At 35.6% G+C, this 13,684-nt stretch overlaps 1 protein-coding gene across 12 annotated transcripts in view; it reads left to right on the forward strand.

Annotated features, from left to right (window-relative positions):
• The window catches only part of COL12A1 (collagen type XII alpha 1 chain), a 102,142-nt gene that overhangs the window by 74,610 nt on the left and 13,848 nt on the right, over positions 1 to 13,684 (forward strand). For all 12 annotated transcript variants that reach the window (XM_061358420.1, XM_061358417.1, XM_061358414.1 and 9 more), the window contains 8 exons: positions 4,267 to 4,416; positions 5,634 to 5,711; positions 6,332 to 6,418; positions 7,208 to 7,261; positions 7,791 to 7,886; positions 9,832 to 9,885; positions 11,379 to 11,432; positions 12,704 to 12,757. In XM_061358420.1, the coding sequence (XP_061214404.1) occupies positions 4,267 to 4,416; positions 5,634 to 5,711; positions 6,332 to 6,418; positions 7,208 to 7,261; positions 7,791 to 7,886; positions 9,832 to 9,885; positions 11,379 to 11,432; positions 12,704 to 12,757 (627 nt within the window). The remainder of the gene's footprint in view (positions 1 to 4,266; positions 4,417 to 5,633; positions 5,712 to 6,331; positions 6,419 to 7,207; positions 7,262 to 7,790; positions 7,887 to 9,831; positions 9,886 to 11,378; positions 11,433 to 12,703; positions 12,758 to 13,684) is intronic.

A 13,684-nucleotide genomic window follows, 5' to 3' on the forward strand; every position in this document is an offset into this window, starting at 1 on the left:
ATATTTAAAACACAATTTAAAAAAGATTTTCTTGCTGTGTTAAGTATGTATATTTAAGATAAAGTGAGTTGCAGTTGCAACATTTTTGGTCAGCTGAAATACACATTCTCATTTATGCACATTCTTTTCATTTATCTCCCTTTTGTTTAGTTTAGTTTTCTTCTGATGACTATATATGGTTAGAGTATAACATTTGTTTTCTTTATGATACTCTCTCCTTCATGACTGGTCACTACGAGCATTCCTTCGAGGATACTGATAAGAGGTTGTCTCTGTCAACTTCCTGTAACTAGAGGCCTCATTGTCAACCTGACTCTGCTAGGCTGAAAGCAGAGAAAGATAGCTCGTACCAGCTATTGTGACTTCATCTGTTAAAAACACAGATGACTACAAAAATCACACAGTACTATAAAAGCTATTGGTTTCCTCAGAATTTGACGGAGGATAATTTCCCAAATTACTTTGTTATATGCAATTATTCTTGTTTGTAATTTATTTAATGGCTAATTGTTTTTGCATATATGAAGAAATATTTATGTCACTGACTTTGATACTTATGAGTAGGTTTGGTTTGTACCTGCTTTAAGCAGCTTCTATTTTGTCCTTGGCATTTGGCTTTTTGCTCCCCCCCCGCCTTTTTTTTATATCTGAGTAGGAAAACTGAATTTTAAGGAAATGTATTAATCTACTTACATGAGAAAAACTGTCAGTAAACTCTAGCATAGATATAGTTTTGGTATAAAAGCTGAGTCATCACCAAGAAGGAAGACACAGAACAGCATGTAGCATGCCTCATTTTAGATTTCAGTGTGAGTTGAGACTTCCCTTCTTCAAGTCACTGGTGTGAAGCTTTCTATATGCTGTACTGCCAGCAGTCTGTTTTAAGTATCTGCTGCTAATTTCATATACATTGAGTTTTTTTTTTTCTTGTAGTTCCTCTAAATGTGATAGAGCTGAGCACAATTGTCTGACAGTGCTTACAGTGAAGCACTGCTCATTTATCAAAGCAAATGGGGAACAACCTGCAACCCCAGCAATACTACTAGTTATGTATAACTGTTTAATTACACTTACTGTTGGAAAACAGCTGGGAAATAAAATCCAGATTATATTATTTTAGTAGTTAAATATATATGAACAGAAAGCAATCCTAAAATGACAAAAGTTATACAATAGTAACAGGCAATTGCAAATTATCTTAAAGCTGTGGAACTATGAATTTTTGCTTGTGAGACTATTTCCTAAGCAAAAATATGTGTTATTTAGTGCAGTGTGTCATTCCCCTTCTTTATTTTTTAATTTTTCTTCCCAGGAAGGAATCAAAAGTTCAGGTGATGGTAGCATCTCAAATAACAGGAGTAGCCTTGATTCAAAAAGCTGTATTTGGGATTTTTCACCATGTAACTGAGCTGACTCTGAATTCTCTCTGGAATGATTACTGAGTGCTGTATGAGTCAGATTGTTAATGATACCACCATGGGATTCCACAACTCACAACTGGGAAAGCCCTATGTATCAGCCATGTTGATTAGCTCCTAAAATAAAGGATAGCAGTAGGTTCAGCTGGGTGAAGGAAGGAAAGTAAGATTAACACATTTCAAGAGGTACTTTTGCAATTTCTCCTACCATCGAGTTTCAAAGAAATGACAAATCTTTAGAATGTGTGAATATGTTTTCCAAAATATCACACATTTTTGTGGTTTTCATTTGATGACTTACTGGCTCATTCAGTGAAGCACAGTTAACTACACCTAACTGTGCAGGGAAATTTACTTTGGCATACTTGAACACTTTGTGTAGCATAGCTATGGTGAAAGCTGTTGAATCTGGCAAGTCCCCTAGGAAAAATCCTGACTGCCTGAGACAGTCATTAAATTTATAACTGAATGTTTTGGAGAGACAGGCGACTTATACATTCTTATTCTTACCATGCTAGACTTCCTTTTAGATTGCAGTCTTAGAGTAGTTAATTACAGGAAATTTGATAATGAGTGTATGTCTTTCTGCTGATGTATATATGGGATAATAGTTTGCTTAGCTTATTGATGTAGTTAATTTTGCAGTAGACCAGAACACCATAAAACTTTATCTTAGAAGGGGTCCAGCAAGAAAGATTAAAGCATGTTTTCTTTCTTAAAACCTCCATGCCTTCTGGCACTGAAAATGGTCAGAATTGATACTTTATGTTGGTGTGTTCGGAATTGAAGAGAATGCTTCTGTTAAGATTTTGTTTTCAACAAAAATGTAGCAGTATTGAATACAGAGATGTTTTATCTACAGTACAAACTAGATGCCTACTTTTATTAGATTTGTAGCTGGACTATGAGATTCAAGCTGGAATTCAGAGCTGCTGTTAAATCAGAAGTTAGCTGGCGGAGTCAGTGACTTAGAGAAGCTCTGCTTAGTTTTGGTTGCTGGGATTGCTTCTTCTTTGGATGGATATGTAATGCTCGACAGTCACTGCTGTTTGAACATTTTCAAATTGTGTTCTAATTCAGCACTGGATGTAGACTCATGTCTCCTAAGTTATGTCTGCAAATGAAAATACCTTTGCTATGCAGATGTCATTTACTTTATTTAAGTTCAGTCCAATAGAAGGACTTGCATGTTAGATACCTTGCAGAATTAGTAAATTACGGATGTGATGAGTTTAAACTGCTTGATGCATTAGTTAATCCATAAAATTTAATCATATAATCAAATGACTGAGTATATGATGTATAAATGATAATGAATTTAAAGTTCTGGCATGGTACTTATTTTATTTTGTGGAAAGTTTGGTAAGTAATACCAAACTATACTTTGGACACAGTTATATTTTCATTATTTTTTAATTTGGTTTAGAAACACTGTTGGGAATGCTAATTAAAAACCCACTTGTATACACAGCACTGAGAATTAAACTGTGATGCCAATTGATGACAAAAGTGAGGACAGTTTCAAAAGTCTTAATTCCAGTTACCTAAAGCACATAATGTTTAAAGAGTGTTAGATAAACTATGCTGATGCCTTGGAGACAATTCTGCATGGGAAAATATTTAATATGGAAAAAAAGAACAAATTCTCAGGAGATTGTTGAGGCACTTGTTGACTCAGGGCATTTAAGGGAATCTCTATTTTAACTTCATGCCAAGTTTTTTAAGCAGTCATCAAATAGCAATATGTTTCTGAAGGGTTATGTAGTACGATAATGGAAGCTTTAAAATATGAATACATACTTCAAGGATTCTTTACTGCTTATCTTACTGTGTTGATATTTTAACAATTAAATAGATGTTATAATATTGTACATAAAGTATATGCAGTATGTAAGGTATATAAAGCCACTGAAATCTTTCTCTAGCCTTAAGATATTATTCCATCAACTGCATATTAGATTTTTTAAAATGTCCAATCCTTGTTTTTTTCTTGGAGACTCCTGAATGTGTTTTGTTATCATATTAATGTAGGAAATTCACTTGCATGACATTTACCATCTGTACTATAAATTTTAGTAATAGTAAACTTTTCTTCAGTTTTGTTTGTTCTTCTGTTTAAGGTTTACTGTGTTTTCCCCAAGCACTTAATTCTCTTGGTAAACATACTCTCACTTTGCTACAGTCATTCTTTTCTCCCTTCTAAATTTCCCTTTTTTCCAATAATTAATTTCTTCCTCTTCTTCCCTGTTTCTCCTTATTTTGGCATATGTTTTTGTAGCCAGTTTTCTCATGGAAATTTCTCTCCTGCTTCTTCCATGAGTTTGTCTCAGCAGGCTTCTCTGTTCACTTTCTGTATCTCAATGCAGCTAATGCCTCTGATTGAGTCATCTGTGGAAACTGAACACTGGATCCTTGGATCTAAATCTACCCTCTCAACTACAGACAGTCTATTAGCCCACTGGCAGTCACAGACTCATAAACCTCTTGTGTGGTCTTAGCCATCAGAAAAGGACAAGAAGAGCTTATATTCATATCCTCTCAAAAATTCTTTTTATTTTTCACTTTTATGCCATCTTAAAGCAATGAAATACATCATTGTATTTCAACTATTAAATAGTATTTCTTAGCTGTACTTCTATATACATCTTATTGACCTTCAACAAATTTTAAAGAGGTTACTAATGTCAAAGTCTTTCCTTGTGTCCAATTTTTTCCACCATTTGAAAGTATAGCAGGATTGCTAGGAAGAAAATTTAAAACTATTACCTAAACAGTGAAATTATATTAAAGTATTAAAGCAAATATGCCTATGTGGCTTTTCTAAACATGACATTAAAATTCTTTTCAGGTCCATATTGTTGTAACTTCATCAAATGTTAAGATTTATATTGACTGCAGTGAAATACTGGAAAAACCAATTAAGGAGGCTGGGAACATCACAAATGATGGTTATGAAATACTTGGGAAACTTCTAAAGGGCGACCGGAGATCAGCAACAGTGAGCAATAAATATTAATCCATTCATTAATGCAAATCTTTGAAATTTTCTGAGGAAAGTTATTAAAGATTTAGGATTGCTAAGAAACTGGTATTGTACTTAACAGCTTTTAAGTGTCTGTACTTGAAGACCCAATCTACTCAGCTGAGGAGTTTGGGTTTGATACCTTCTCATTCTAGCAGAATTGCAAAAATAGAAATCTAATAGCTGAAAGTTGCAGTCAGGTAAATTCAAGCAAGAGCAGAAACGTTTTTCTTCTGGTATGGACCACACTTAAACATTGGAACCATTTACTGTGGATTCTCTATCATTGGAAATGTTTTAAATGAATATTGTTTTGTTTTCTTAAAAGACATTCTTCAATGAACAGGTTTTATTTCTGTCAAGACCTGTGGTGTGTCTTACTCTAAGTGACCAGAGTAATCCACACTGGCTTTATGATCTATAAGCCTATAATGAAAAAGTGTCTGCTGCTATGAAGGGCACATTAATTATCTTAATGGATTAACTATACTATCAATGCTATCACCTGAGCTTCATATTAGATTTAAATCTGCAGTCTGACCCATATGTGCAAACCTGAACACCAGAAGACTCTTGGTGCTCATCATCAAATGTTTGGTTGCATGTATCAAACTACAGGATTGTAGCTCTTGGAGTAAAAAAAGAAAGGCAAACATTTTTACTGTACACTCTACCTAGGTCCTAAATTCAGCCTTTTTGCAGAATTTTTCTTTGGTAATCTCAATGGAAAGTTCCATAAATGAATCTGAGTTAATACATGACCCAAGGACTTCAGTTCTTTGAGCTGGTCCAAAACTTTTTCAGCCAGATTTCATTTTGAAGTGCACAGGAACTCAGATGATGCATAAATTCATCGATAATATTCATTCAGTATTGCAAAATATTTCTTCAGTCACTTATTTAGCCCAGAACAAGAACAATAATCAGTGCTTGAAGTTATTGTAACCTTATGTAAGCTTGGGTTTTGTTTTTTTTTTTTTTTCATTTAGTTTATTTTATAAATTTGTATGTATCTATAAAATTATTTAATTTTAAACAATTTTTTTTGGCAGTGTCAAAAAAAGAAGTGAATGTCTGAATAATGTAAACTACATAAAAATAAACTAGTTTTGGAGTAATTTTTAATGATAATGCCACTAGATTTCATAAATAACATCTTTAATATCTTTCAAGAGTCCTACTTTCTTTTACAGTTAGAAATCCAGAATTTTGACATTGTATGTAGTCCAGTTTGGACTAGCAGAGACAGATGTTGTGATCTTCCTTCTATGGTAAGTATAAATGAACCAGCAGCTATTCAGAAAATCATTAGTAATAGCAAATTTAACAATATTAATATTACCCTGGTATTATATCTCATACAAAGACAACAGGTCTAAACCACAGTTGGAGCAGCCAGTGACCACCACCAGATTACAAAGTTTTGTGTCTGAGGGAAATGTTATAATGTGCTAGAACTGAGTCACTTAGGAATGATGGAAAAAATGTCAGTTATATTTTGTATTCCAATTATATTTAAGATCCTAGATATTATGAATGGAATAGTTGTATTTTTTTTATTTAATCTGTTCTTAGAGTAACATTCAAAAGTAACTAATTTATTCTTTGTCATTGCAAGATGATTGTCTAATGGATATAAATATTAGAACTACGGAAACTGCATATGTGTTAGATCTTACCTGTGTCTATGTTGTTAGTATAATGTATAGCTCACAAAGAAAATTGGCTAAAAATATGGAAGGTCCTGTAAAAACTTTTGGAAACCACTGTTTAGCTGTGTATTTTACTTGAAAACACAATAGAAAATCTTGTTGTTGCTGTTTTAGAAAAGTATGTTGCCATCTAGTACTTCTCTTTAAAATGACAGTAACTGTCGTGATTATATTTTCAGAGAGATGAAGCAAAATGCCCAGCTCTTCCAAATGCTTGTACCTGTACTCAAGACACTGTGGGACCTCCAGGACCCCCTGGACCAGCTGTAAGTAACTATTTGCAATGGACAGATTTTTTCATTTTCAGATTTATGGAAGCTGTTTTGTGAAACAAAGGTCGGTCAGAGAGATCAATGCATCCATAACATCATGGTAATCTGTTCCCCTTTCAATCTTAGTTTAAATCACAGTTGGGCATCTCTTACGCCTTCTACTTATTTGTATAATAATCCTTTTCCCATGAATAGCTACTCATTGTTTGATAGGTTGAAAGAATATGGCCCAATCTCAGCTGTCTTTCACTTTATGTACAAGATATTTTTAATGGACTGTGCAAATATTTTTCTAAAACATAGAATCAGGATTTCACTCCAAGGAAAGATTCTTTACTCAGTCAGGGAAATAAATTAGTTACTCTTTTTTTTTTTTACTCCTACCAGTATAAAGGAATTATACTCAGCCCAGTACTACTTCTACTTTGAAGCTGTCAGAAATGCTGCATGGGGAATCTGAAGTCCAGTTAAGTTGTCTGCCAGTCTGCGAGAGAGGTGTCCAGAGATTTTGATGAATATAAATTGTAGAAGTTTATATCTGCAGATACAAAAATGACAATAATTTTTCATGGGCTAAATTGTCAAGGTTGAAGCTGGTGTGGTTTAACTGAGTTTGTAATGCATTTTCTGTCCTAGTACTCTTTTAGTAGTGTGATCTATGTACTTCAAAACTTTAAGCTTTCATGTAAGTGTTTGGTAAAGAAGATTCAAAATGCACCCTGGTATGATGTACCCTTGCTTTCCCAGAATGGAATAATTTTTCTTTCTAAATATTCAATTTAGGGTGGCCCAGGTGCTAAAGGTCCCAGAGGTGAAAGGGGCTTGACTGGATCATCTGTAAGTATCTTTCTGGAATGCATCTATAACATTGCTACATGCTTACCTGCATGAAACTTTGTATGTTTAATTCTATGTTGGGCTAAGAATGGAAATTAAAAAATTATTTGGAAATATGTCTGTATGTTTTTTGTGTGCAGCCTACCTGTTGAGACTATATATACACAGTCTATGCATATATGCAGCCTTGAAAGCACTGACTGCACATCAGGAAAATACAGTGCATGCATCAGGGTGTTAATAGACACCTTGCAGGACTGTTGTCCTTTCTTCTGTACAGAGGGGACAGCTATACTTCTAATTAAATGCTGCCAGAAGGTGTGTTTTGGCCTGAGACTGCCAACATGAACCAGGGAATAGCTTATGAAAGGATATGCCACTTGAATAAGTGTTTCCACAGTTGTTCTGAAGTTTTAAATGTATCTCCAGGCTTCTGATTTACCTTAAGTGTCTAACCCAAAGGATTTTGCAGTTACAGATCCAAGCAGGGGTTGTCATTTACAATCTTGCTTTAATTTTCTGCTTCCAGGGGCCGCCTGGTCCTCGTGGTGAGACAGGTCCTCCTGGCCCTCAAGGTCCCCCAGGTCCGCAGGGCCCCAATGGGCTATCTATCCCAGGTGAACCGGTGAGTGGCCATTCTGAGTGTGGCTGGAAATGTGTGTAGAGTCAGAGTTGTCCATGGGGAACGGCAGTCTTGAAAGAGAGTAGCAGCTTTGCCATAACATTTATTTTTCCCTACAATGCAGTAGTATTATGAACCAGGTCTCTTTCAATACAGTTGTGTTTTCTATCCTGATTGTTACATGCGCTTATGGTATGCCCGTGAAGGGACAGAATTTAAGCGTTCTAACGTACATTGTGCTACTCCATTTTCAGTCTCACAACTTTTCTGTAGAGTTGCTAGTCCTTCAAATTCTAGTATTCAAAACTATAAAACCGTGGTGCAGGAAAATTAAGCACACAGCATTAATGTGAAGATTTTCTCAGAGGTCTATATGTCTAACTTTTCTATTTGATGCTCAAATCAGTAGCTGAAAGTTCAGAGAGGCAATGAGTGCCTAGATCTAGACATACAAAACAGGCCTTTGTTCCTAGGGGGCTTTCTTGGCAACAGAATGCATGTTTTAGTGAGAGGCTACTTCTGATTTCATGTACATGCCTTCAAAGCCAGAGCAACTTTATTAACACTGATGAAGTTTCCCCAGATTCTGTTTTTTACAGCAGATAGCATAGGTAACCCTTTGTATGCATTCTTAATGTATTGACTGCTTTTGCCACATTTTACTAAGTAATCATCCCAAAAGCAGGAATATAAATTTGATGTTTCCTGTTTAGCTTGGAATTTAATATAATCAGGAACTTTTTCGATGAAGTTTTCGATTAAAATATACAGTTTATGGAAAAAAAATAGAATTAGTATCCGATTGCATGCTGTCTCATTTTACATTTGAAACCAGGTTACCTTCTCAATATGTAAAGTAATTTGGTAAATGGAAAACAAAATGTGCTTTAAGATAGAGATTAGGTACACCTTCTGTTTTGTAAGGACTAAGTAGACAGATTTTGTTAACCATGTGTAGATGCTTTTTATCTTTTTGTTATATACTGTTAGGAGAAATTTCAAGATGGCCTAGAGGTGCCAAACAGCAAAAAAGGCCAATCACATTCCTTTTACATGTAGAACACAACTGTCCTAGATTCAGCTGTAGCAGTCACTTTTCTCCTTCTTAGTAGCTGGAGTGCTGTTTTTGACTTTAGCCTGACAACAACACTGAGAACATACGCCAGAACACAATAGTAAATACATGCATTTGTCATGTTCAGTTTGAAATCTCTGAAGAATGAAAATAGCAACATTGGTGGAACTTCTCATTAGTTTACAATAAGTTAGAGCACCACTTTTGAGTCATGTAATTTCATTTTTCGTGCCAATTGTAATTGGCAGCCTGTGTTTACAAATTATTTGATTATTGGTGTGTCGTCAGCAATTATTAATGCTGGATCATCATGCAAGCCACTGTAAAAAATAAAGATTGTATTGTCAAATTTAGCTCATGCGATTTCAGACCATACATTTATACTACAGGGCTTTAGGGAACACAAGCTAGTTCAGAAAGGTAATGCATTGCTCCATTATAAGCTCTTTCATTATATGCTCTTTCATCTCTCCTGGAAGTGTGTAATGCCTTTTTAGACCATGAGCTAGAGAAAAATAGCAATACTTTAAAAATACCAAGCCTTTAACCTTGGTGAGTGTAAACAACTCTATTCATCAGTTGAGAAAGGTAAAGGAGTTTGAGAGAAAACGTATCGCTTCCCTGCTTTCCTGCCAGTGAAGACTGATATCAGTTTCTCTTACTGAGAAGACATGTCACTTACCAAATGCATTTGCAAATATTTCTGTGAAGATCAGTATTGCTTCTTTTAAGAGGTATATGTATCTTGACTTATTCCATAACACAGAGTTGGCTTATGGATTCCTTAATTTAAGTATTTTGCGTCCATTACACAAATTAATTATTCTGCTGATGTACTGTAGAGTCTCTAACAACAATTTATGAAAATTATAGGGTCGTCAAGGAATGAAAGGTGATGCTGGCCAGCCTGGACTACCAGGGCGATCGGTAAGTAGACGCTTAGACATGATAATGTCGTTTCACAGTATTCCTGATGCAGATTGGCTGCTGGACAGCTGTCTTTGACATCATTAGAAATCGTGGACTCTTCTCATACCTTCCTAAGCAATAGTTTTGGAAACACAATTATCTTACACTTAGGAATGTGAAATGTAGGAAATAATAAACCATTCAAAACAGCAAGAGTGAAAGAACAGCTGTACTGAATCAAGCCAAATATCCACCTGGGCAGTAGTGAATGTACAGGAACAAGCCTTTGGATTAGGAAAAGTACACTGATAATTCCCCAGGACGGTCCTTCAAATTCTAATCACCTGCATTTGAATGTCTTCCTAATATAAAGGTTGCAGAACCTTTCCTGAACCCCTCTTCAGCAATATTGTCTAATTGCTTTCCACTTTAGGAAGTCAAATTGTCTTTGGATATTAATCATATGCTTTCTGAAAGAAGAAAGCAATATTAAATTTCACTTACTTGCAGGTTTCTATATTGTAAACTAGGATTATCTTTTAAGGAGAAATAATAAGGATTTTTTTTTTATAATCAGTCAGATGTGGGTAATCTAAGGTCATTGATCTGCACATGTGGTGACGTAACTAATATTCCTTGGTTACTTTATTATCCTTGATTTTACTGGGGATAGAAATACTACATGGGAGATACTTACATGGTCTTGTGGATTTAGTTTTATATATTAGATAAGGTCAGTTGTGGACCAAGGACCTTATATTCTTTACCTGTTTTATTAGTCCTTATAATCCTGAGTAGTAATGTCCTGTAGAAAGCAGTGCATTTTAGTCTATGGTGAAATTAGATAGAAAAGGGGGAAGAACATGACAACATGATACAAGACTGTTCAATATCCAGTTCCTACAATAATGGTACTGATCCTACAGATCACTGAATGAAATTATCCCTAGGTATTCTTGAATGTACCCTAACTGTTTAATTTTAGGGGTTATTCTTTACCCAGAAGCTAGAAGGAAGAGAAACAGAGAATTTAGAATAAAAAGCACAGTAAAGCAGCAGAATGTTAAAAAATTGGACAATGGGAGAGGGGGGGAGAGGGAAGAAGAATAAACAGAGTCTAATTTTTGTTTCTTTGGATACATTCTGATTGGTGACTGCAGCTATGCTTTAGCACCAAGTGTTAAAGTATTAGATGACATTTGTAAGTCATGCTTGTAAAGGCAGTAAAGCAGATATGCCTGTTTTATGTGAACAGTACTGAAAATTGTTTTTGAAGTTGCATTATGGGCTAATAAAGAAATGGAAGTAAAAAGTACAGTGAGAGTGAAGACTCTTGTATCATGTATATGAAATAAATGGTTTCTTCTAAAGGTTTGTTTTATTTTTGTAAACACAAAAAAGTATTTAACTAAAGACAGTTAATATTTAAATGTGTGCATATATAATGGAATGATTATCATAGCAGTGATGTTTGTTCTGTCATGGATGCAGTTTATCATTTTCCCCTCTAGGGAACCCCGGGTTTACCTGGTCCACCTGGACCAATGGGACCTCCAGGAGAAAGGGTAAGATTTCCTCATTTTAACTCTGAAAAGACCAAGTAATGGTTTTGGTGGTTTTGTTTTTGTTTTTCTTTCCTTTGTTTTGGTCCATTGTCCTCCCCCACCCCTCTTTCTTTGTCATATCTATTTTCAGATGCTTTTTCAAAACGAGTCCTTTTATCAATATCTAGTTAGAGAGGTAAAAGTGGAGGGACTGGAAAAATCTAGGAGTGAAAACCTTCCCAGATAGCCATAGGCTAACCAGATACGTACTATAAGAATTGCAATGCTTACTCTCCTGGGTGGGTTCTTAGATGCCTGCTCCCACAGAGCACTATGTCCACTGAGCGGAGCTCTGCTGAGGTACTTAGCCTTGCTGTCTTCCACATACTGTTGCTACTGCACAGGATCCCTTTGAAATTCTGCTTTTCTCAATGTCTGGGAGATATATCTGTGAAGAATCTGGCTATGGCCTTCTTAATGTGAAATTGAAGTTTGCTTCTTAACTTTTGGCTATCTGGAGCTAAGAACTTTCTTTTGAATGGGGAATTCTGAAATGCCTTCATAATGAAGGGCATGCACACAGATATTTAACTGTGGAGGTGTTGCAATCCCTTTTTTCTAATTTTGGGTCAGCTAAGCAAATCTCTTTTGTCTTCACAGTGGCATATCACCTTTGAGATGACCGAAGCGATGACTTACTTTTACAGTCAAAATTAGTAGCCGAGATGATATACATTTATAGTTATCGTCTCGTGACAGTTGGTAGCTGGGAATGAAAACAGACCACCATGTAGTAGCTGCTTGCCAAAAAGCATACCATTGAATTGGTGGGTCATTAGTGGGCCAAGGACCACCAATGTTAATATGTGTATGCTATGTTATGTTATTGAAATGGGATTTCTCAGCATCTCTTCTTGCTGGGGAAGTATCTGAGAGGGAGGTTGTTCTTCATTTAAGTAGAAACCTCAGATTTTCCAGCTAATCTGAGAACAGCAAAATGAAAGATCTTCTCTGGATAGAGCAATGATTCCTTTTCTTAAAATGCTGAGGGAAACTCATTCTATATTCAGTTAGTCAACAGCTGCTGAACATCTTGTGAGTTGGCTGAAGCTCTCTTCCATAGCCTTCTACAGCTTTAGTTGTGATTGTTATTTTTATAAATTACATTGTGGATAGGTTTGGAAATACATGCTAGTAGTAACCAGGAGTGCTGCAGTTACATAATCTTAAAGGCCATTTTAATTGGGCTACAGTCTTAAATAAATCGCTAACCATGGTTTTGTTTTGAACAGGGTTTCACAGGAAAAGATGGTCCTACAGGTCCCAGAGGTCCACCAGGACCAGCGGTAAATATAATTTTGTCTTTGATATACTATGCAATAAGAGAACTGATCTGAGAGGGAACCACTTCAACATTCAGTTTCTGTCAAATATGAAATGGATCCTTCTTTCAATATCCTAAATAGATCTGGGAAACTCTTAGTAAAACGTGAGCAAACAGCTGCACAAAGCATGTATTCACAAACATTTGCAAGAGTGGTTTCGAAACTGATTTCTTCCAGTATAAGTAAGGGAAGGACCAGTTAACCTGGTACTTTAGCCGTGATCTTTAAATGCACAGCTAGATTTGCTAAAACTAATCAGCTTATTACTTGTATTCTCCAGAGAAAAACACAACCAAACCCTGCCCATGCAAGTTTTTCTTGACAAGAATATTTGAGGATTAGTTTTTGCTTAAAAAGCTACTTCATTGTATTTTGTGGGACCATGTTAGAAAACATGCTGGTTGTTACGAGAAAAACTCATGCTGGATAAGATAGCCTGAGATAGGCAAGTTGCTGCAGCTCCATGTTGTCAGGTCCAACCAGTAGCAAGGTGGAAGATGTGTTCCTTGTAAGCAAATGCACAGAGCACACATTTATACCAGGTATTAAATATAACTGGTGTGTATATAAATTATAGACAGGAGTCTCTTGGACAGGGTATTATATGTGTTCCCCCCACTCTCCCAGAACTGTCTTTCTTGTGCTCCTTTGTGGGTGTTCAGATAAACTTTTAGCACATAACCTAACACTAGTCTTTCTTTTGTTCATATTTATCTAGTATCACTAAAATGAATTTTATACACTTCTTGATGTGGACTTTTAGATGGGTCAAATATCTGCTAGATGAAATTAGAAGGCCAAACTGTCTTGTACTCCATTAGGAATCTGTCAGTAAGAGTGATCCCAAAAACCTGTAGAAACTCTAAAACTTTAGATTCAGAAACGCCT

Source organism: Neopsephotus bourkii, unplaced genomic scaffold (genome assembly GCF_033783945.1).
Source record: "Neopsephotus bourkii isolate Nb327-2 ecotype Australia unplaced genomic scaffold, CSIRO-AGI_Nbou_v1 NB_941, whole genome shotgun sequence".
In the NCBI taxonomy this organism is placed as follows: Eukaryota; Metazoa; Chordata; class Aves; order Psittaciformes; family Psittacidae; genus Neopsephotus; species Neopsephotus bourkii.